This window comes from Rana temporaria, chromosome 3 (assembly GCF_905171775.1).
Source record: "Rana temporaria chromosome 3, aRanTem1.1, whole genome shotgun sequence".
In the NCBI taxonomy this organism is placed as follows: domain Eukaryota; kingdom Metazoa; phylum Chordata; class Amphibia; order Anura; family Ranidae; genus Rana; species Rana temporaria.
In genome coordinates this window covers 420429532-420453445 of record NC_053491.1, presented here as the reverse complement: position 1 = coordinate 420453445, position 23914 = coordinate 420429532, and the positions used below count along the sequence as shown (strand labels likewise).

Below are 23914 nucleotides of genomic sequence, written 5' to 3'. Positions count from 1 at the left end.
AAAAATATAAAAGATGATGTTACGCCAATAGATACCAAACATGTCACGTTTCAAAACTGCACATGCCTATACAACGCTGACAAATGCTGTAAATTTTACTATCCATAGGCGGTGCTTTAAAAGTCTTTACAGGTTACCACTTTAGAGGTACAGAGAATGTATAGTGCTAGAATTACTTCCCATGATCCGATGTTCACAGTGATGCCTCACATGTGTAGGACGATCGCTGTTTGCAGGACCAATGCGCGTGTTCACCTTTGCACCCGAGCACGGGGGCCCTTTAATTTTTTTTTTTTTAAATATTGATTTCCCCCCCACTTTATCACTTTTATGGCTTTTACAAAGAATGTAAACAGGTCCCCTCCTGCTGCTTGTAAAAGCAGTCTAGCCATTAGGATTGCTTTTATAAAGGGAGCCAACCACCAGTTTTAAAACAACTGTACCAGCGAGATGCCTGCGACTGCTCTGGGAGTCTTGTGGACGCACAGAGTTGGCTCGGGAGTAAGCATGCATGAGTGCCCCTATAACAAGCAGCTTGCTATGGTGGGAGGAGAGGCCAGGAGTGCCAGTGGGGGACCCACGGAGTGGAAGATCGGGGCTTCTCTGTGCAAAACCATTGCACAGAGCAGGCAAGTATAATGCCTAAAACATAAAAACACAATTTCGACACACAAAAAGTGACACAAACCCAAATAGGAGATTAAAAACTGCCCAGCACATTAAAAGGCATTCGCTTAAACATTGCAAGGTTGCAGATTAAAATATATACAAAAGAAATAAAATAAATATGCCGAAAACTTGTAGCAGCACAGAGATATAAAGTATTGCGGCAACAGGCGGCTCTGTATCTACAGGTCGATGACGTCAGAGGCCACATCAACATGAGGACGGTAAGGCACAGTACCAATTGTCAAGATTCTTTCCTAGCTTGTGAATATGGCCTGGCAGAACAGGACATAAGGCACATGGAGGTATAAAAGCAGTCTTTGATGTCCCTATAACAGAGACAGTATTAGAAATATTGCACTGGAATTCATGGCTGTATCCAAGTCACTGATTAAACACCAAGTGGATGACGGGTGACACAAGCTGCTGCTGCCAACTCCTTACAGAACTCCTCCAGCACCACAACCCCACAACACAGGGTCTCATGGCCCAGCCTGCCAAGGGAAAACAAAAAAAGTTATACTTAAAAGCTTTTCAATTATACTAATAATTAATATATAGTTGCAGGATTATTTCACTTTAAGCATTATTAAAATCACTGCTCCCGAAAAAACGTCAGTTTTTAAAACTTTTTTTTTTTACATGTTCCCTAGGGCAGGACCCGGGTCCCCAAACACTTTTTAGGACAATAACTTGTATATTAGCCTTTAAAGCAGAGGTTCACCCTAAATTACAACTTTAGCTTAATTAAACCATTACCCATCCACTATATACAATCCGTTTTTTGTTTTTTTTTTTTAATCGGCATTTTTACCTTTGTAATCCAGCTCTTAATGATCTGTCAATCAGCGGGAGTGGGCGTGTATTCAATTTTTCCCCCGACAAGCGATATGTCTCCTGGGAGTGAGTGATTAGAATCCCAGGAGACGCGCTGTGCTGTAATCCCACGATATGTCGCAGGTCACGTGACTCAGCAAGCGGGTCATGTGACGTGAGGGGCTACGAATTCTCAATTTTAGGTATTGGAACAGTGCAGTGTTGACGGCGACGCTCGCCGTCAAACACTGCACATGCGCGGGATAGAGCGGTGAATGCTGGGACGTCAGCATTCACCTTATCCCGGAAGCACATCCTGCTGGGCTTCACAGTGCCCACAATAAAGATGGAAACGTCCATCTATGGATTTTATAAAATCTTCTTTTCGGGACAAAACAAATGCTGCGGGCTATAAGATTGGGACACACGAGTGGCTAAGACACACAGGTAAGAGCGCCAGAAGGATTTAAAAAAGAAAAAAAAACGAAAACCCGCGGAACCCCCGCTTTAAAATTAGCACTTTAGATTTCAAATGTTCGAGTCCCATAGACTTTAATGGGGTTCTAAAGTTCACACAAACTTTTGGTCTGTTTGCAGGTTCTGGTGCGAACCGAACGGGGCGGGCTCATCCCTACTGATCACGTAGCCCCTGTGACCCCTTAATATACGGCACTTCAGCATAGCGATCACTAGACTAATTTCCTGGGTCTGCACACTTGCTGCGGCCATTTTTAGCTGCTCCTATTCTACCTGTTGCATTAGGATGCCTGGAGCTGGCTCAGCCCACCCTCCAGCTATAACAGAAACATAGGTACCGGTACTTACATTGCCTCAGGGGTTTCCCCTAGCAGCTGTTGTCTCATAAGGTGCAACATCTCCTGGAAATTGGACACTCGCAGGGAGCGCTGAGCAAGATCTCCAACCACCTGCAGCATCACCAAGTGTTAGTTAAATGTGGCGGGTCACAAAAATACTACAAAAATTAACAGATATTTCCAGCAAATTCCAATCAGAATTGAAAGTCATTCACATTACTGAAACAAAAATCCCTATCCTTATGTTAATACTGAACTAAACCCACCGATTTACCCGCTTACCACAACAGTTATCAATCAAGGCATGCCATGATGGAGAACTCGTAAGGGTGCATTCTCACCTGGGAATGCACCCACTCTCCAATTAGATGTGAGCACTCCAGATGGGATTCCCGCAATTAGCTGCGGGAGGCAGCCCCATCAGAAGCAATCGGAGGCCACTCGCATGTAATCGCTTATGGCAGGATCACATGAGAGTAGTATGTAGTCTGCATCCAGGGCCTATCACTCCTTTGTGATCACTGCATGAGTGATTTACATGTAAATGGCCCTTATACCAGTAGCGACTATTGTGCTCAACCGAACAGTCAAGCCATCAAATGGCTGATGTCATAGCTGGTCACATGTGCAGCACCATGGCAACTGCAGATTGAACAGAGGCTAAGATGGCAACTTCATGGTCTGTCAATAATAGAAGGGTTTTGTTCTACTTGAAATCTTTATGAATTGAGCGAAACACCACAATACAAGGTGTATTAAGGTATGTGGAGGTAAGTGGAGGTTCACCCAAAATTTTTATTTTTAACATTAGATTGAGGCTAATTTTACTAAGCAGAATTGGGTGGTTTTTTTTTAATCAATGCAGTACTTACCGTTTTAGAGATCGATGTTCTCCACGTCTTCCGGGTATGGGCTGCGGGACTGGGCGTTCCTATTTGATTGACAGCCTTCCGACGGTCGCATACAGCGCGTCACGAGTTCCCGAAAGTAGCCGAACGTCGGTGCGCAGGCACCGTAGAAGACCGCACCGACGTTCGGCAACTGGTGACGCGCTGTATGCGACCGTCAGAAGGCTGTCAATTAAATAAGAACGCCCAGTCCCGAAGTTCATACCCGGAAGCCACGGAGAACATCGATCTCTTAAACGGTAAGTACTGCATTGATTTAAAAAAAAACACCCGATTCTGCTTCCCACAATTAGCCTCAATCTAATGTTAAAAAAAAATTTTCGGGTGAACTCCCGCTTTAAGACAATAGTCGCATGTTGTCATTTTTGGATTGGCAGGTCAACAACTGTCATGTGTAATGCCTCGTACACGCGTTTAGTTTTCCCCGTCAAGAAAAGTGCAATGTGAGGTTTTTGTCAGGAATTCCGACCGTGTATATGCTCCATAGCACTTTTTCTGTCAGTTTTCCTGCCAAGAAAAGATTGAGAGCAGGATCTCAATTTTCGTGACTGGAAAAATTCCTATTGTGAATCGCGGTCGTCTGTATGCAATTACGACGCGGAAAAAAACGTGCATGCTCAGAATCAAGCAGAAGAGCCGAAACTGCCTATTGATCTTCATTGATCTCGGCTCGTCGTACATGTTGTACGTCACCGCGTTCTTGACGTTCGGAATTTCAGACAAGATTAGTGTGACTGCGTTTATGCAAGACAAATTTCAGCCGTTTTCCTGCATTAAAAAAAAAAATGCGTTTTTCCTGCCGGAAAAACTGATTGTGTGTATGAGGCATAAGAGTAGCAGAAGACAACCCCATTATTGTCAGGAAACCAACAAATTATCGGGCTACAATTTCTTTAAAGCGGGAGTTCACCCAATTCCTTTTTTTTTTTTTTTTCCCCTTAGATTCCTGCTCGTTTTGTCTAGGGGAATCGGCTATTTGTTTTAAAATATGAGCAGTACTTACCCGTTTTCGAGATGCATCTTCTTTCGTCGCTTCCGGGTATGGGTCTTCGGGAGCGGGCGTTCCTTCTTGATTGACAGTCTTCCGAGAGGCTTCCGACGGTCGCATCCATCGCGTCACTCGTAGCCGAAAGAAGCCGAACGTCGGTGCGGCTCTATACTGCGCCTGCGCACCGACGTTCGGCTTCTTTCGGAAAATCGTGACGCGATGGATGCGACCGTCGGAAGCTTCTCGGAAGACTGTCAATCAAGAAGGAACGCCCAGTCCCGCAGCCCATACCCGGAAGCAGCGGAGAAGATGCATCTCGTAAACGGGTAAGTACGGATCATATTTTAAAACAAATAGCCGATTCCCCTAGACAAAACGAGCATGAAGCGAAGGGGAAAATGTGTAAGGTATGGGTGAACCTCCGCTTTAAGACAGGTTTTAGTTCCTCCTGGCTGCTCTCTACACCCCCAAAGGCTTATGTACCAAGGCCATGGGAGCATGCGTATTTACAGAGGAGACTTTAGGAAGAACGATCTTTGAGTGGTTATATTGTACCCACATCTCCAATTACTACACATTACTTATGGTGGCTACAAGGAACAATGCCGATCCAATACCTTCAGTGTTTTCCAAGTCTCTGACCCAGAACAAGCATACCAACTTCACTCTGCCTTTCCTGATCTCCAAATGCTTGTTCCAGGCGAGTTTCTCCTGAAAGTCTGAGAAAGCCAGAAAACGAGCTTTCTCTAAAGGCCAGCAATGGCAGCATTCAAATTCAAGTTATAGGAAAGTTTGAGGACTCTTTACCATCATGCTCTACGGCTAGTAGTATGGGTAGAAGCCTCCAAATGATCAAGTTCATGTGTTTCTAGAGAAGGGCACCAATAATAATACAGCAACCATAAATTTGTGCGCTTCCAACCTTTTGGCAACAGTTGGAGGAAAGTCCTTTACTGTTCCAGCATGACTGTACCTGTGAAAAGGACATTGTTTGGCGAGTTTTGATATGGAGGAACACAAGTGTCGCGCACTGAGCCTGGACCTCAAACCAATTGGACACACCTTTGGGGTAAACTGGAATGTCAATTTTGGAGACAGGTCTTATCAGAACTTGGACTTTAACAAATGTTCCTTTGCCCTAATAGGGATTTGACTTGTTGGAACTGAATGTCCAAAAAGCTTACACAGATCTAACAGTCAGTTGTCCACATAGCGTCTCTCTGTACGATTTCCTTGAACTGGAGGAAAATAAACAACATGTATTGTACAAGTAGGTTAAGGTCTCACCCGTACAAGCACAGAAAACAGAGATCGGGCGCCCGGGGCCAGATTAATGTAAGGATCAAGAAGATACTCCTGGATGTGCGGGTGAGGAAACAGGGCAATGCGGGTGAGAAGAGAAGTGACTTGTAGATTCATCTCGTATGGCTGAAAAATAACCAGAAGAAAAACAAATGGGTTAACAGCAAGCCACGCAATACCTGGATAACATGGGTAATCATTTGCTCATGCATATTAGCATAAATCGCAGGGATCACAGATATTTATAGTCATTAACCACTTCACCCCCGGACCACACTGCTGGTCAATGACCGGGCCACTTTTTGCGATTCGGCACTGTGTTGCTTTAACTGACAATTGCGCGGTCCTGCGACGTGGCTCCCAAACAAAATTGGCGTCCTTTTTTTCCCACAAATAGAGCTTTCTTTTGGTGGTATTTGATCACCTGCGGTTTTTATTTTTTGCTTTATAAACAAAAATAGAGCGATAATTTTGAAAAAAAATGAATATTTTTTACTTTTTGCTGTAATAAATATCCCCAAAAATATATAAAAAAACAATTTTTTTTCCTCAGTTTAGGCCGATACGTATTCTTCTACATTTTTTTTTACGAAAAATATTGCAATAAGCGTTTATTAATTGGTTTGCGCAAAAGTTATAGCTTCTACAAAATAGGGCACAGTTTTATGGCATTTTTATAGATTTTTTTTTTTACTAGTAATGGCGGCGATTAGCGATTTTTATCGGTACTGCGACCTTATGGCGGACACTTCGGACACATTTTTGGCACCATTGGCATTTTTATAGCGATCAGTGCTATAAAAATGCATTGATTACTATAAAAATGCCACTGGCAGGGAAGGGGTTAACACTAGGGGGCGAGGAAGGGGTTAATTATGTTCCCTAGGTGTGTCTTAACTGAAGGGGGGTGGGACTGACATGGGGAAACGACAGATCGCTGTTCATACAATGTATGAACAGCGAACAGTCATTTCTCCCCCTGACAGGATCGGGGAGCTGTACACACACACACCGCTCCCGGTTCTTGCTCTGTACAAGCGATCGCGGGTGCCCGGCGGTGATCGCGCCCGCCGGGCACGCAAGTGGGGAGCAGGGGAGAGCACGTGCGCACGCGCCCCTATTGGCTGCATAGCGAGATGACGTATGATCTTGCGCAGCTGAGCCAACCTGCCGCCAGTTATATGGCGGCTGGTCGGCAAGTAGTTAATATATTTTCCCCTCTGGTTGCGATATGTAAATTGCAGGAACTTTAACAAACTTTGTTGCGGATTCCTACCTTTTGTCATTGATGAAACAGAGGTTTGTTTGTGTCTATGTGGAAACTAGATCCAATGGGAGTGTCTTTATAATGATCAATCAGCTGCTGCACTTGCAGAGCTCTAATGAGAAAAGTGTCAGGGTCTGCATCCCTTTAGACGTGACTGCCCTTTAGGAGTACCTCACCATAAAATGCATTTTTTTTTGCAGGGGATGCCCAAGATATGACTTGTATCTTAGAACAGACTTCTGGGAAAATCAGTAAGCCAATCATACAAGCAGGAATTTATATATCTGGGGGGCATTCTGTAAACTTCAGGTTGCCTTATTGTATTTTACAGAAAATGACAGTGCTGCAGATTGAAAACAGAGAGTAATTTTTAAAAACATTAAATTATATGACTTGCATAGTAATTGTACATGCCATTTTGTTTTTTCCCCCCACGATAGAGCAGTTACCCCTAAAGTAAGCAGCTATGTGTTGCTTTAGAAGATGAACCCCACATTCCTGTACCACAATACTCCCATATGATTCGGTGCACACCACGCTTTGAAAAGATGCTAGTCAATATCAGCAAGTGACAATAAAATGCAATACCTGATCCAGGATTCCCCCTAGCCGATCAAACACGACCTGCAGGAACTGGCCCTCATAGAATTCCTCTTCAGTGGGGCTGGTGCTCAAGGACTGTGGAGCTGATGGCCAATTCCAATGTGCTGCCAGCTTACAACAACTTTGGTGCTATGTAGATGAGATAACACAGTGACTATCTACTGCACATAACAAAATGTAATCATCTTATCCAAAGAGTCGACATTCTCAAAATGAACTAGGACTGGACTGGACTAAAACATTTTTATGACATACAGATCGGCATTAAAAGGGTTATTTCACCTTTACCGACTTTTGCCATGAACCTCCCCTATGCATTACTGAGTCCTCAATACATTAAAGAGGAGGTCCAGCCAAAAAACAAAAAAGTCAGCTACAAATACTGCATCTGCTGACTTTTAATATTAGGGCACTTACCTGTCCAGGGAGCCCACGATGTCAGTAACCCAGCCGATCTTTGGATCAACTCCCGGGTGCTTCCACCACCATTCCCGGTGAGTGAACCTGGCAGTGGAACCTTTCGGCTCCCTACGGCGCATGTGTGAAGCGTGTTGCGCTTACCAATTGGCCCGGTGGCAAGTGAAGGAGGAGGGGGGCCAAACTTCCGGAAGATTTGGCCGCAGCCCATCACCCAGAAGTGGGTTCCTTGTTCCCCCCTGAAAGGTGCCAACTCTGACACTGGGGGGAGCATATAAAAACGGAAGTTACACTTTTGGGTAGAACTCTGCTTTAACATGGTCTTTTTAGTAAAACAATTCATACTTTCAGCTGCTGATTTCATTGCCCTCCACCTTGCCATCTGCAGGACAGAGAGGAGAGGGCAATGGAATATGCATCTGAAAAAGTAAGCATTATTTTACAAAAAGGAGCATTGCATAGCAATTCAGTGTGGATACTGTGATGCGTAGGGAGGTTTGTGGCAAAAATCTGTATCAGTGAACTGCCTAGAGTTAAACTTTACCCATAAGAACTTGATAAAAAGTTCCACATTAATAACTTCAGAGCTTCGTGTCGAAACTGAGGGCTCCCGCGTGCATGTGACATCATCGCAGCTCTGGCCAATCACATAGCCGGGCACATTATGCCATTGCCTTGCAGGTTTTTTTTTTTTTTTTTTATTTTAACATCCGCAGTTTACAACGGCTTTAAAGGTTTTAGAAGAAAAAAAAAAAAAATCCAGAAATGCCGGGATTGCCAACAGTCAGATTTGCTTCTGCCCCCAACCAAACCATCAAATGGCTGATGTCATTGCTGATCACATGTGCAGCACCATGGCAGTTTCAGATCAAACAGAAGCAGGTTCCTTGGCTGTTAATAGGAGGGTGCAATTCCACTTTAAGGCTGTCAGCAGATCGGCCTCTATTAATTTGGGCAGTGTCTAGAAATGGAGAGCAACTGAGCATGTGCAGTGCAGGGGGAGGCAGTGTATTGCTGGATTTTAAACAATAAAGACACTTATTTTTAAGGTTTTACATAGCTATTCCTGCAAAAGGGGTCAGCCTGAAGTGATCTAGCAGGACTTAACTTTCCGACTACAGGTCCACTTTAAGCTTTAATTGCAACATTCTTACCTGGACTAGAGCATCTTGTAGATAACTGTCAAATCCAGAGTCTGAAGACTTCATCTCCTCTGGAACCAGGGAAAGGAAACTAGAAAGGCAAAAGCAGAATGGATCTGATAAATGTATTTACAGCATTTTACTCCTCGTTTAATATATATATATATATATATATATATATATATATATATATATATATATATATGCAATACCCATCAACCGGACTCTGCATTTTTTTCTGACTGTTAAAATGAGCTCCTTTAGCTTTAGGATAGCCACACACAATCCAGATTATTGAATATTCTTTCAGAATAGAATAATTAATATTGTTTGCTAAAATAATACAGTGAAGTATAGGAATATAATTTGTTTAATGTGACGGACGTGATTGCAGAGTAGAGTAATCAGTCACATCTTTCTGGAATTTGATTCGTGGGAATCTCATGAAAGATCTTTTTTGGTTTGTCTATCACCATGTGGTTAGACGGTTTCATTTGGTCAGTTTATGCAATAACAGAAACATCCAGCAAACCCCTTTTGGATACACGCTCACGACCATCATTGCAAAGGTCTTATTGTGCCTTTAATCAAATCATTTTAGACTCCATAAACCTAGCTACACTCTCCCATAAAGCATGGGTCAGTTCTCAAAAGAAAACAAAAACTGACATAGTGCTCACTAAGGTATATTTTTTTCCCCCCCAAGACAAGAAAGAAAAAAAAATGCACTCACATAGCAGCTAAATAAAAATGGCAATATCACTTTAGAACCATTTCAATGCTGCTCCGGTAGATGGCTCCAACGTTGGCAATATACAGATACCTCTGGCTGCACAGAAATATCTCTCTTGCAGGGCGTTACCAAGCCACCCTCTACGCGTTTCATCGTTCTGACGTCATTGGGGCACCAGGGAAAGTTTTCCTGGTGCGGTTATCTTGGCAAAATATATAGCTATATTTGGCAAAATTCTGATTTAAATGTATTTAGTACTTTATGTTAAAGTGGTTGTAACCCTAAAAATCTAAAAAATGATCCTGATCCTTTACAGTAAGATACACAGCATAGTGCTTGTGCTGTGACATTTGTCCCTCTCTATGTTCTAAAAAACCTTGTTGATCCTGCCAGTTCCTGTGTCACGCTTGGTGTGCCGACCATGGTAATCATGGCTGCTGATCCCCGATTACCATGGTCAGTTTACATACCTACTTCATCTGCTGCTTCTCCTTTCTCCCTCTCCCCCTCCCTCCATGCCCGTCAGCTATGTGTGTCTGTGTTGGCCATCTCCTCCCTGTCCCTCCGGCCGCTATAGCTGTTAAAATGAATTAGTGACAAATCATGCAAGCCCCTTTCTTACATGAAGATATAATGTGCAGCAGTGTGTGTGTGTGTGTGTGTGTGTGTGTATGTATATGTGTGTGTGTGTGTGTGTGTGTCTTGTAAAAAGGATTCGGCGAAATACCTTATAGACAGCGCAATGGGGCCCTCACGTGACCTCCTGCCGCTCTTCTCCGGGCTGACGTCAGCAGGGAAACACATCCCCCCCCCCCCCCCCATAGTGCTCAAAACAAGGAGGTAGAGAGCCTGCAGGTCACGCAATGCTGTAAATAAGGTATTTCGCGGAATTATTTTTACAAAACACACACACACAGCACATTAGATCTTCATGTAAGGGGATTACATGATTTGGTATAGGTGGCTTAACAAGCACTTTAATGTTTTTTGCTATATGAATCAGCGCAGCATATATTTATACACGTTGAGCGATTTTTCACTTTCATGCTTGCAGCTTTAGTTTAGTTCACTACTGGTGCGCAGTTACATTTTTTACTTAACCCTTACCGCCTGCAGTGCCGTCTCACCTTCTCATGCTTTGCTCAGCCCCCCGGGACTCTCCGTGACTTCTCTGGCTTCTTCCCATCATCTGTAGACCTGTATCCGGCAGCCCATCTGTGAAATAAGGGTCTTCTTCAAGCTCACTGCAGGCGATAAATTATGTTTGTAAAGTTTAAGCATAAATATCCACTGCATATATTAGAAGAGTAACTATAGATCATATTCTCTACAGTCGCTTTCTGACCATTAGGAACATCTTCAAACTTTTCTGCCACACCATAGGCCACCATTCAGGACCATCCACACATGTAACCATGACAGCCAGAAAACAAATGGCTTCCTCAGCAAGTACTGTGCAGAGCCATTTAAGGCTGCAAACTAGAACAGGAGTTTATTACCCCATATCCTTTCATACCTTCCTTTTTTGGTATAAGTAAATTTGACCAAACCTTAGAATCCAAATGTGGAAAATATTTTTTGGGCAATTTGCAGAGAAGCAATATACAGGAGGCAGATTTGCTGGACCAATGGCTTCTTACAAAATTGGCCACTATATGTGTATGTTTTTCATAAAATCTTCCGTTCTTAAAGTGGTTGTAAACCCTTCAAAAAATAAATAATAATAATAATAAAACACCACCTGCAAGACAAAGGCATAATGAGCTAGTATGCATATGCCTCGTTTCCACTGAGCGGTTCGGTACGGTACGCTATTTTGGGTGTTTCCATTATGAAAGTGTGCCATAAAACCGAACCGTACCGGACCATTCTGGGTCCTGCTTCAGATGTGGAGCCATAGAAAATGGAACGGTTCCATTAGGGCGGAGATGCAATACATTCCACTGATTGGTGGACACGCTAGGCATTTTTTCTAAATCCTGTATGGTCCCTGACGGTCTGATTTGCAGTGGAAACGCTCACGAGAATAGACCGGTCCATTCTAACCGTTCCATATTTACTGACCCGAACCGCTCCGTTCAGTGGAAACGAGGCATTAGTATACTAGTCCATTGTGAAATACTCACCTTTGATCGAAGACCCAGCATCGGTCCCCAAACACTTATCCGGCCAGCGACATCGCTCCGGAGTTACTTCCAGGTATCGCGGGCTCCGGCGTTGTGGTTGGCCGGAGCCGTGATGAAGTCACTCCCACGCATGCGTAATGGTAACGGCAGAAAACAATTTTGTGGCGCTAAAAATAATAATAATGATGATGATATGGTACTAATAGTCTGTGTTAACACCAATTGACAGTGTAATCAAATGAAAAAGTCCATGTATAATAAATCAATGACAGTAGATAGTTAAAAATAAACTGTTGATGGATGAGTAATCAAGTGAATGGTTCCAAACACCACGGTGAATCAAAGTAAATGATTTGTGAAAATGACCACCACCAGAAGCGGAGGCTTACCAGAGGTATTGAACCCAAATAAGCATACGCTTAAAGGGTCAATACAAGCTGAATGTAAGTTGGTGAAGACCACATCAACCGGATCTGGATATACGATTGGGAGGATACCCTGAAGACATCACGTAAACCAGCACAGGGGGGAATGGCAGCAACTTGGAGGTAATTCTCAAAGGATCAGGCCGTATCCAAAGTGCATAAAGGAAAACAAAGGCACATAGTGTGATACCGTAACAATGTTGAGATTTAATAACGGTTAAAAACACTTACAGTTTTGCTGAATAAAAAGGACATCAATAAGAAATAGTGCATGGCAGCAGCAGAGTCCCGACGCGTTTCGCAATAACCCCAGATGATGCAAACTATTGCGAAACGCGTCGGCCCTCTGCTGCTGCCATGCACTATTTCTTATTGATGTCCTTTTTATTCAGCAAAACTGTAAGTGTTTTTAACCGTTATTAAATCTCAACATTGTTACGGTATCACACTAATGGTTAAAAACACTTACAGTTTTGCTGAATAAAAAGGACATCAATAAGAAATAGTGCATGGCAGCAGCAGAGGGCCGACGCGTTTCGCAATAGTTTGCATCATCTGGGGTTATTGCGAAACGCGTCGGGACTCTGCTGCTGCCATGCACTATTTCTTATTGATGTCCTTTTTATTCAGCAAAACTGTAAGTGTTTTTAACCGTTATTAAATCTCAACATTGTTACGGTATCACACTATGTGCCTTTGTTTTCCTTTATGCACTTTGGATACGGCCTGATCCTTTGAGAATTACCTCCAAGTTGCTGCCATTCCCCCCTGTGCTGGTTTACGTGATGTCTTCAGGGTATCCTCCCAATCGTATATCCAGATCCGGTTGATGTGGTCTTCACCAACTTACATTCAGCTTGTATTGACCCTTTAAGCGTATGCTTATTTGGGTTCAATACCTCTGGTAAGCCTCCGCTTCTGGTGGTGGTCATTTTCACAAATCATTTACTTTGATTCACCGTGGTGTTTGGAACCATTCACTTGATTACTCATCCATCAACAGTTTATTTTTAACTATCTACTGTCATTGATTTATTATACATGGACTTTTTCATTTGATTACACTGTCAATTGGTGTTAACACAGACTATTAGTACCATATCATCATCATTATTATTATTTTTAGCGCCACAAAATTGTTTTCTGTTTTTTCTCTGCTTTCTTGTTTCACTGGATTGTTTGTGGCTGCTAAGTATTTGGATAGCGCAGATTTATTTTTGTTTTTGTAATGGCAACGGCACACTAGCTGAAGCAATGGCAATACAGGGGATATCTCATTTCAATGGACAGGAGCGGTATACACACCGCTCCAAAGATGCTGCTAGCAGGACTTATTTTTAGCATCCTGCCAGAACACCACTTCAGTGTGAAAGCCCTCGGGCTCTCACACTGGAGTGTGGGGAGCGGCTCTTTCAGGGCGTTTTGCAAGCGCTATTTTTAGCGTTATAGCGCCTCAGTGTGAAAGGGGTCTAACCATGCAGGTTTAGGAGATATCCCGGGTAGCTACAGGTAAGCCTTATTATAGGCTAACCTGTAGTAACAAGTGGATTGTAAGGTTTACAACCACTTTAATGTAAACATGTGCTTCACCCATGCCTGCAGCAAAGGCAGATAACCTACTTTCTTGGGTATGGGGCGCAAGTCACTTTCTCCACTTCCTTGCACAATGAGTGGCCAATTACCAGGCACCAAGCCTGTCATGGGGTCACAGGGAGGATCCTAAGTGATGTTTAAAGTGGAACTAAAGTCAAAAACAAATCTGCCTTACAATATTCAGAGGTCCACAAGGTCCCTCATCGGCATCTTCTCCAGCTGGCGGTCTTCAACCACCTTAAAGTGGTTGTAAACCCTTACAGACCACTTTTACCTACAGCTAAGCCCATAATAAGGCTTACCTGTAGGTACTGGAAATATCTCCTAAACCTACACGGTTTAGCAGATATTTACCATATACGCTTGCGCCGATGTCATCGGCGCATGCACCTAAGAAGTCTACAACCCTGTGTAATGTTCAACTTGTGACTTGAACCTTACACAGGGCTTTCTCTCTTTACACCTACAAGCTCAACGGAGTGGCAAGAGAGTGAAGAAAAGAAGAGGAGTATGTACAGCTGGGAAAGGGGACAGTAAGCAAACCTGTCACTCTGCTTCACATGGGCAAAGCACAAGTTCTCTTCAGGACCAGTTCACACCACATGCAGTCCAATGCGTTTTTTTTTCTGCATCAAAAACGCATAGAAAGTAGTTTATATCGTTTTCAATGGCATATTTCACACCAGTACTTGCAGTTCTAGTGCGTTCCAGTAAAAAAAGTAGAACATGCTGCATTTTTCCTGCACTGGACTGTATTGGAATGCTGTAAAAAGCATAAAAAACACATGTTCTTATTTAAAGTAAAACAAAAAAAAAAAAAGGGAGAAAAAATGCACTGGACTGCATCAAAAACAAACTGGAACGCAATAAAAAAAACACGCATGCAGAAAAGCATCTGGAAAGCATCCGGACTGCGTTTCTGTGGTGTGAACTGGTCCTTAGCGTTTTCCATTACCACCTCTAACAATGCAGTAACTTACTCTGTGCCTTCAAAGGATTCCATATCCTGCACTCGGCTCTCTTCACTTCCCCCTGACAGGTAATGCCGATTCTCCAGGTTGAGGAGCACCAGACTGTCAAGGGCCATCGCATCAGATGACTGGAACATCTCCTCAAACAGGCGCATTGTGGTGAGACTTATCTGAAGAAGAAAAAAAAAAAAAGTCATGCTTTTTAAACTGATAGGACTTTTTCCTCAGCGTGTTTACTTCTGTCTCAGATAGCTATGGCAAGGAGGAGAGGGTAGGGTTATCAAGCAATGGCTTACACATCATTTTAAAGTTATATTGCAGCTTAACCGTCAGACATGATAGACTTTGTTTATATATATATATATATATTAAACAAAACAGTATAATATATATATATATATATATATATATATATATATATATATATATATATATATATATATATATATATATATATATATATATATATATATATATATATATATATATATATATATATATAGCTAGCGCCATCCCCCCCTTTATTTTTAACTGATCCTACAAATAACATATTTCATGTCCCTTCAGATCTACACTTTCTCCACTGTACCTATACAGGGAGCCATGCTTCTCACACAGGCTGGACTTTTAAAATTGTCCACCATTGTTCATCTATTACGTGGCTGGATTGGTGGGACTAGTAGTTTATACAAGAAAGAAAAAAAAATGTATGGCCTTTCTTTTCAACTTATAGAAAGTGGCAAGGATATCAGCATTTGTGCTCCAAACCTAGGCAGATAACACAGCAAATTATTAAGTATCCTCTCCTAGTGGGGTTTTTCCTATTTATTTATATTGTAAATTAAGAAAAAGAGCAAACACTCTACGCATAGAAACCCGCCAGACTTCATCTATAAACAAAAAATATATTTTTTTGTCTAGGCCAACCATTTAGAGAAGAATTGCAGACATCAGCATCAGCTTGGGCCAATGTACTATGTATACACAATACCTGGTTGATGCCCATGGAAGCCTGACATCACTGAAATGGACACCGCTACTCCAGTGATCGCCACTTGTTACCAGGACCCGAGCGACTACACATGCAGGAGGTTGGCTGCTCGTCATGGACGCCATTCAGAGAATGCCTTGCATTTTCTGAATGAGTACACTGCGTTCTCTGATTAAACAGGGTGGAGAGTCGAGGTGGTGACATCACACTCTGGACATTGTCCAATCAGAAAACGCTTTGCATTCATTCAGAAGATGCCAAGCATTCTGTGAATGGCACCCATGCTGGGCGGACAACCTTCTGTGTTGGCTGCTCAACATGGGACCCAGAAGTAAGAGGAGATCTCTGGAATAGTGATGTCTACTTTAGTGATTTCCAGCAATATTGACCAGGTGTGGTATATAATTAGTTACATTGGTCCAAGCTGGAACAAAGTAACTATATACAATAAGCAGATGCATAGAATTCTTCTTTAAAGTGTCACTAAGCCCACATCATAAAAAAAAAAAAAGGTCGATCAATGAAAAGTGTATTACATGCTGTTCATACTGACTCAATCACTATAGCAGGGATCCTCAAACTACGGCCCTCCAGCAGTTGTAGAACTACACATCCCATGAGGCATTGTAACACACTGGCATTCACAGACATGACTAGGCATGATGAGAATTGTAGTTCCTGAACAACTGGAGGGCCGCAGTTTGAAGACCCATGCACTATAGGATTCATTTTCTGTATTCTACAAAAAAAACTGGTTGATCCTGCTGCTCTATCGCCACCTTCTGTCCAAGTCCCCAATTCAGCTAGGGATTTTGCAGCTGTGCTGGGATCTCTGCACATGCTCAGTTTTCAGTGAGTTTCTATAATGAGCATTTCCTCCCTGTCACAGGTATACACAGTGGTAAATGACAGCCCGCTCCCTCCCTCCGTCTCCATGCCCACTAACCAGCTATACACAATTGGGGCTTCATCTCCCTCCTATTGGATGGAGGGGTGTGACACAGCCTGTGACTGGCCGAAATCTGCCTATATTATGTTATTGCCAAAATAGAAGATTTGATCTCAAATATATATTTGTATGACAATTTAAAAGTTTGATATTAATTGTTTATTTTTACTCTGTATTCTAAAGGCTGTTTTTTTTTTTTTCTTCTAATTTTGAACATGTGACCAGAAGCAGAGAACTAGAAGCTCCTTCTGCTTATGTTTCTCTGCAGACAGGCTGGGAAAGAGCTCGGTCACACGACAGCTGTGCATTGATTAGGAAAAAGGTACTTGGGTAAAACAATAAAATTAAAATAAAATTACAGTGTCATCATCCACATATTATCCAAATAGAAGTGACAATGTAAATGAAACAGTGTGTGCTTAGTATCACTGTAAGGTCTTTCTAAATCTGACCCACTGTTCCAATGAAGTATACTAGGCATGTAGTAGTGTAACAGTGTGGGCAGCTTACCTCATCAGAGAGATGGTTGCACCTCTGGATAAGATGGTATCGGAGCTGTGGAGATTTGTCACTCCTCCTCTCTGGGCCTTTCTCCTCTCCTAGCAGGAAAATGAGAAGCTGATGCAGTAATGGCGGGGAGTTCAGATGTTGAAGCAGAGCAGTGAGTAAAGCTGTACTTCTCAGAATATGAAGTTCTGATCTACAGGAAAAAATACGATTGTGTATTATCAATGTGTGCAAATCCCTTTCCAACACAACGTGGCATAGTGCTAGAGAGTTTTCAACATCACACAGCGGTATGAATAACCAAGGTCAAAGCTGGACAAATGACAGAGCTTGGTTAGCCAATGTACCGTACTTAACCACATCAGCCCTGGAAGGAATTTACCCCCCTTCCTGACCAGAGCACTTTTTGTGACACGGCACTGCGTCGCTTTAACTGACAATTGTGCGGTCGTGCGACGCTATACCCTAACAAAATTTATTTATTTTTTTTCCCACAAATAGAACTTTCTTTTGGTGGTATTTGATCACCTCTGCGGTATTTATTTTTTGCGCTATAAACAAACAAACAAAAAAAAAGAGCGAAATTTTGTAAAAAAAAAAAAATTATGTTTTTTTTACTTTTTCCTATAATAAATATCCCCCAAAAATATGTAAAATAAATAAATAATTCTCTCTCAGTTTAGGCCGATATGTATTCTTCTACATATTTTTGGTTTAAAAAAAAAAAAAAGAATAATATCACAATAAGCGAATATTGATTGGTTTGCGCAACAGTTATAGTGTCTACAAAATAGGCGATAGATTTATGGCTTTTTTTCTTATTAATTTATTTTTATTTTTTATTATTAGTAATGGTGGCGATCTGCAATTTTTATCGTGACTGCGAAACTTTTGACACCATTTTAGGACCATTGTCATTTATACAGCAATCGGTGCTATAAAAATGCAGCGATTACTGTGTAAATTACACTGGCAGGGAACACTAGGGGGCGATCAAGGGGTTAAGTGTGTCCTAGGGAGTGATTCTAACTGTGTGTGTGTGTGTGGGGGGGGGGGTGGGCTACCACTGACATGACAGCGATCACTGCTCCTGATGACAGGTCACTAGGCAGAACAGGGAAATGCCTTGTTTGCATCTCCCCGTTCTGCCTCTCTGTCTCATGATCGCAGGCCGCTGGCGAACATAGAGTTCGCGGGACCATGTGCAAGCAAGGCGGCAAATTCAAATGGACGTACCTGTACGCCTATTTGCCTGCCTGTGCCATTCTGCTAACATATAATATGTGTGTGCGGCGGTCAGCAAGTGGTTAAAGTGGTTGTAAAGGCTGAAGATTTTACCTTCATGCATGAAGGTAAAAAAAAAAAAACCTTCTGGGTGCCCCCCTAAAACTCACCTGAGCTCCCTCTCAATCCAACGATGTGCACAAGTGCCTCGGCTGCCACGAGTCTCTCTCCCCACTGGCTGAGACAGCAGTGAGAGCATACTAGCTCATTATTAAATTACTTACCTGAGAACGAAGCCCCCGCAGCGGTCCTCCACCCCATCTCCATGATACACAGAGTGACCTCTGGATATCGCTGTTCCGGCGCTGTGACTGGCCGGAGCATCGATGACGTCACTCCTGCGCATGCGTGCGGGAGCCGCCACTAACGGCATAACGGCTCAGAGCGCCGTGCTGTCTTTCTTGGAAATATCTCCTTAACCGTGTAGGTTAAGGAGATATTTCTTGGACTTAGGTCTGTAAGGGTTTACAACCACTTTAAAGTGGTGGTTCACCCTAAAATTTTACTTTATAGCTCACCTACCTCCAGCCTTAATCTATCACTGCTGCATTGTCATTTTGTGTCAAATGTGTATCCTTACCCGTGTTCTAGATGACTTCCGGGTCTTCTTCCCTGCGGGGAGTGGGTGTGCCCCCCCCGACGACTCTCGGCGTAATGTGATCTGGGAGCAAGGTCGCCTGGGAGTACAACGGGGCGTGTATTCTAAATGACGTCACCCGTTGTCATGGTACTGACTGTAATCAGGAAGTGTTGACGGCGAGGCTCACGCTGCTCACCGTCAACACAGCGCATGCGCGAGATCCTGCGGTGCATGATGGGGGCATTCCGCGAAGAAATCCAGGAAGTGCTTGCTTGTGGGATTCAAAATGCCCACAAGCAAGATGGAAAAGCCCTGGAGGATTTTTTATAACTTGTTCTTTCAAACGAAAACGGAGCAGACGGACGTAGCAGCGCCTAGAAGGTGAGTAGTACCTAGCTAGCGCTGTTACAAGGCTTTTCAGATAAAAAAAATAAATAAATAAAAAAAAGCTAAACCCACGGAACCCCCGCTTTAATAACAAATAGACCAGGGTTCAGGAGTGAGCACACACCAGTGACCCAGAACAAGCAGCTTGCCATTAGGGGCACTGGTCAAGGGGAAGGAGCCAGGAGTGCCAGTGTGGGGGACCCGGGAAGAAGAGGATGGGAGCTGCTCTATGCTGAAGCTGAACCTATAATAACACTTAAAAAAAAAAAAAAAAACAGCTGGTACTAACCGTTTTAAAGCCAATTATGTTGCAGTTAATAGATGTCCAGGCTCTTTGGCACTTTGACGTGATTTGCTGGCAAGTTTGTACAGGATCCTCTCCCCTGTACTGAAACTGCTTACTCTGATTTCAATTCTTACTGTGTGCATTAGAAGCTGCAGCAAGTCAGATAAAGCACACCTCATTTCCCGACTTTCTTTATATCCAACACCCAGTACCAATATCCCCATACCAAAATCACAACATCCCACACCTATACATGCCGACACATTTCTAACACTCACACTTGCAGCAGCTCATCATGGAGCTTTCCCTGCAGGTAGACCTCTGTGATTGCATTTGCTATGGACACGGCGACCATCTGTGATTTGGAAACAAAAGAGGGTTAGGCTTCATACGTTCAGATACAGCAAAAAGATCCTAGGGAAACATACAGAGAGTCCAAAATGTGTTTTACCTGATGGGACTCCTGTAATAAAGAGTTACAGAACCTTAACCAGCACAGAAACCTCCGCACGGCGGCCATCTCTGGTGGCATGGTGTCATACTCTTCTTTGCTGACTTCTGTCCTGCAAAGCAGAGAGAACAGATTAAAGAATGATGCAACATTATTATATGTAAAACATTGGCAGTAGTCCTGCAACCCACATTCTACCATAAAGACAAGTGTAGCTAAAGCAGAGAACAACATTTTTCATAAACTGCAAGTTATCAATACTTCGATGTAATGGTTGCATTCGCTTTCCTTTTTTTTTTTTTAGGGTTCATTTCTTAATTTTTCCACCTAGAGACCCAGACAGTGACACTTCTTGTTCTAGGGTGACAACGGTTGTTAGGACGCTGAAAGTTTGTAATGGTGGCTTTGTGCAACTAAAAGGCAGGTATGATCCACCCGCTGGGCTATTCATGGGCATTTTGCCAAGGTACCCCTAAAGAAATCTCAAGGCACCCTGGTTAAAAAAAGGCTGGCTTGAGCCACAGACTGAGGTCATTCTAAAGGATCATACATGCATAAAAGCTTTCTCTGTCAAATCCCCAGACAGCCTGTTTTTCTATACATAAGCACAGCCCTTTTTCGCAGAGCCCAACTTTATGAATGTAGCACCAGGCGTCCAATCAATCCAGGAGATCCCGTTTACAATCAGTGTAATAGTAATCTTCAATGTCTTGTGCCAAGCTGTTTCACCTCTGCATACCGACCACAAGAGGTCACTTGCTCGGCATTGCTGCCATTTGCAGAATGCAATGTATTTTTTTCAATGAATACGCATTCTCTGATTGGAATAGGTCTAGATTGTGGCATTGCCACCATCTTATCCAATCAAAGAACACCTTGTATTCAATGAAAACAACACAATGGCGAATGGCAGCAGGGCTGAGCAAGCCCACCCCTGTAGTCACCCCCTGAGAGGAAACCACCCAGCACTGGATCTGGAAGATCACTATTACTTTAGTAGTGCCAAATACTACAGCAATTATCAGCTTCTCCAGCAGTCCCTGAATATGATATATGTTCGACCAATGCAAGTATGAAATTCAGGTTTAACCACGTAAGGACCCGCTCACTGTATATATACACGTCATTATTTTTAAAGATGGATATCTTGGTAACGGCATAAAGTTAAAGTGAGAATCAGCATTCCCACTAATTAGCATCTTTTTAAAAGTAATTACCTTTTGCAAAAGCTGCCCCATAAAATTTCTACCATCAAAACTGCCCCCATCATATTTCTCCCATATTACCATCATCAAACTACCATCCAATTGCCCCCATAAAAAACTGCCCCCAATCCTGTTGCCCCATCAAAAAATAGGATTTTTATAACAGCTTACCTGTAAAATCCTTTTCTTGGAGTACATCACGGGACACAGAGCTGCATATTCATTACTATGTGGGTTATAGAGTCTACCTTCAGGTGATGGACACTGGTGTAATCAATTAAACAGGAAGTTCCCTCCCTATATAACCCCTCCTCTACTGGGAGTTCCTCAGTTTTTGTAGCAAAGCAATAAGTGTCCCAATATCCCCAAACAAGAGGGGTGGGAGCTCTGTGTCCCGTGATGTACTCCAAGAAAAGGATTTTACAGGTAAGCTGTTATAAAAATCCTATTTTCTTTATCGTACATCACGGGACACAGAGCTGCATATTCATTACTATGTGGGATGTCCCAAAGCAATGCTTACTGAGGGGAGGGAGACACCAACAACGCAGACCGCCATCAGACGTGAGGACCTATAATGCTGCCTGCAGCATACTGCGCCAAAAAGCTGCATCCTCTTGCCGTCTTATGTTCACCTGATAGGAGTTAGTGAACGTAAGCACAGATGACCAAGTTGCGGCCTTGAAAATCTGCGTCATAAAGGCTTGGAAATGCATTGCGCATAAAGCGCTTACCATCCTGGTAGGGAGCACCCCCACAAAAAAACAGGGGGAATCCTACTCTAACCACAAGCCTGAATAATAACCTGATGAATCAACCTTAAAAACAGTTGATTTTAGACGCTGCCTGCCCTTTCCTGGGGCTTCCTGGTAGCGCAACAACATCAGTTTTCCGTATCCGAGCAGCCGCTTCAGATAGGCCTAGACCCTTCTTACTCCAACGAGAGAGAGAGTGTAACCATTTTAATAGCTGACCTGAACACTGCCTGCCCATCTAGGGTCTTCTGGCAGCCCAATAAAAACGTCAGCTTTCTATATCTGAAACCTTCAGATAGGTATTTAACTGCTCTCATCTCAATTGAGAGAAAAGCAATAACCTTTCCTTCCGTGAAACAAGGTTTTGAAAAAAAGGGAAGGTAAGAATATCTAGATTCAAATGAATACTAGATCCTTCTAGTAAATAAGGTTGGGTGAGGATGAAAATCACTCTACTTGTAAGAATAATTGAGTATGGCTCTATACCAAGAAAGTTGCCAATACTGAAACTCTTGGAGGCTACCACAACCAAGAACACCAATTCCCTTGTTAAAGGATGAAGGGAAATATGGTGCATCGGCCCAAGGAGCTGACCCTGTAAGCCGACAAAACTAGAGCCAATCCTCCGAGCACAAGGGCGACCTAACTGGTGGACTTATACAAGGGGTGACGTGCATAACAGCCCGGACCAAAGAGTGTGAAGTAATCGACCTTTGGAAGCAAGGCCGAGATCGGATCCTTGATATAACTTAAGGCTAGCTCCGTCTCCTTTCCAAATGTAGGAAGGCAGGAATTTTACCTTTGACAAACTTCCACGGATGCCACCATCTGGTTTCACACCAGGAACCTGGGCCTTCCAGACCGTAGGCTATCTGGTCCTGGAGGCCAGTTCTCTTGTATGAATCAAGGGAATTGCCGCTGATTCTGAAAGCCCCGATCCTCGAGAATGTGGTCTATAATAGCCAGACCATTAATTCACCTGTTGCAAGGCAGAATGTAATACCCCCTGCAAAGTAGGCCTGGACAAGATGTAAGGGACTGTGGGTCCTCTACTACCACCCTTACTGTTCCTGCACCGAGAGGTCGTCAGGGTTATGCCGGAGTAATCAGGCCAGCTTCCGTTCTCCTCTAAATGTTGCATAGAAGCCACAAAAGTCGCGGCACTGGGGGGAGAGACACAACCAGTGACAACTGGTCCCCCCCCTCGGATTAAAAACACATCTGCCCCGCATGCGGGTGGATCCTTTATCCTTGACCCCAAGCTGTTCAATCTCTTGTTGAGCCTGGACGCCAATACATCTTATGTACAGGGTACTATTTCTGTGACATTTGGTCAGGAAAACAGTCGGGGTGTAGAGGTCATTCTCCCGGAGACACTTGTTGACGGCTCCAGCGAATCGCCTGCCAATTCTGCATTTCATGAAATGACGAATGCCAATAGGCAAGGCACAAGCCTCCTCCTTGGTAAATTAAGTAAATCACTAGTATGGCATAGTCTGATTGTACTCTGACAGAACCAACCTGCCACCTGAACGTTCAGGCCCCTAAGCCAGATGCTCCATCGGTAGCTCTAGCTGACAGATAAGGCTCCCTTGGAGCTTGACTACTTCCCCTGGGCCATGGTCTCTTCCTGACCTGGCAAACCCTTTTAGTTAAGAATCACCAAGAGGAATTCCAGCATATCTCTGGGACCGGGTTCTTTGGATAATGCTAGGTCAAGATCCACTCTTTCTAGGCCGACAAAATA

The 23914-nt window shown here is 43.2% G+C and overlaps 1 protein-coding gene across 1 annotated transcript in view; it reads right to left on the bottom strand.

Annotated features, from left to right (window-relative positions):
* Positions 1-318: 318 nt before the first annotated feature.
* Positions 319-23914, bottom strand: part of FHIP2B (FHF complex subunit HOOK interacting protein 2B) — a 52224-nt gene continuing 28628 nt past the window's right edge. The window contains exons 8-17 of the mRNA XM_040346148.1: positions 20208-20319; positions 20035-20111; positions 17223-17412; positions 14782-14942; positions 10785-10901; positions 8937-9015; positions 7351-7494; positions 5481-5621; positions 2308-2408; positions 319-1160 (exon numbers count right to left, since the gene is read on the bottom strand). Of these exons, the coding sequence (XP_040202082.1) occupies positions 1058-1160; positions 2308-2408; positions 5481-5621; positions 7351-7494; positions 8937-9015; positions 10785-10901; positions 14782-14942; positions 17223-17412; positions 20035-20111; positions 20208-20319 (1225 nt within the window). The 3' untranslated portion in view covers positions 319-1057. The remainder of the gene's footprint in view (positions 1161-2307; positions 2409-5480; positions 5622-7350; positions 7495-8936; positions 9016-10784; positions 10902-14781; positions 14943-17222; positions 17413-20034; positions 20112-20207; positions 20320-23914) is intronic.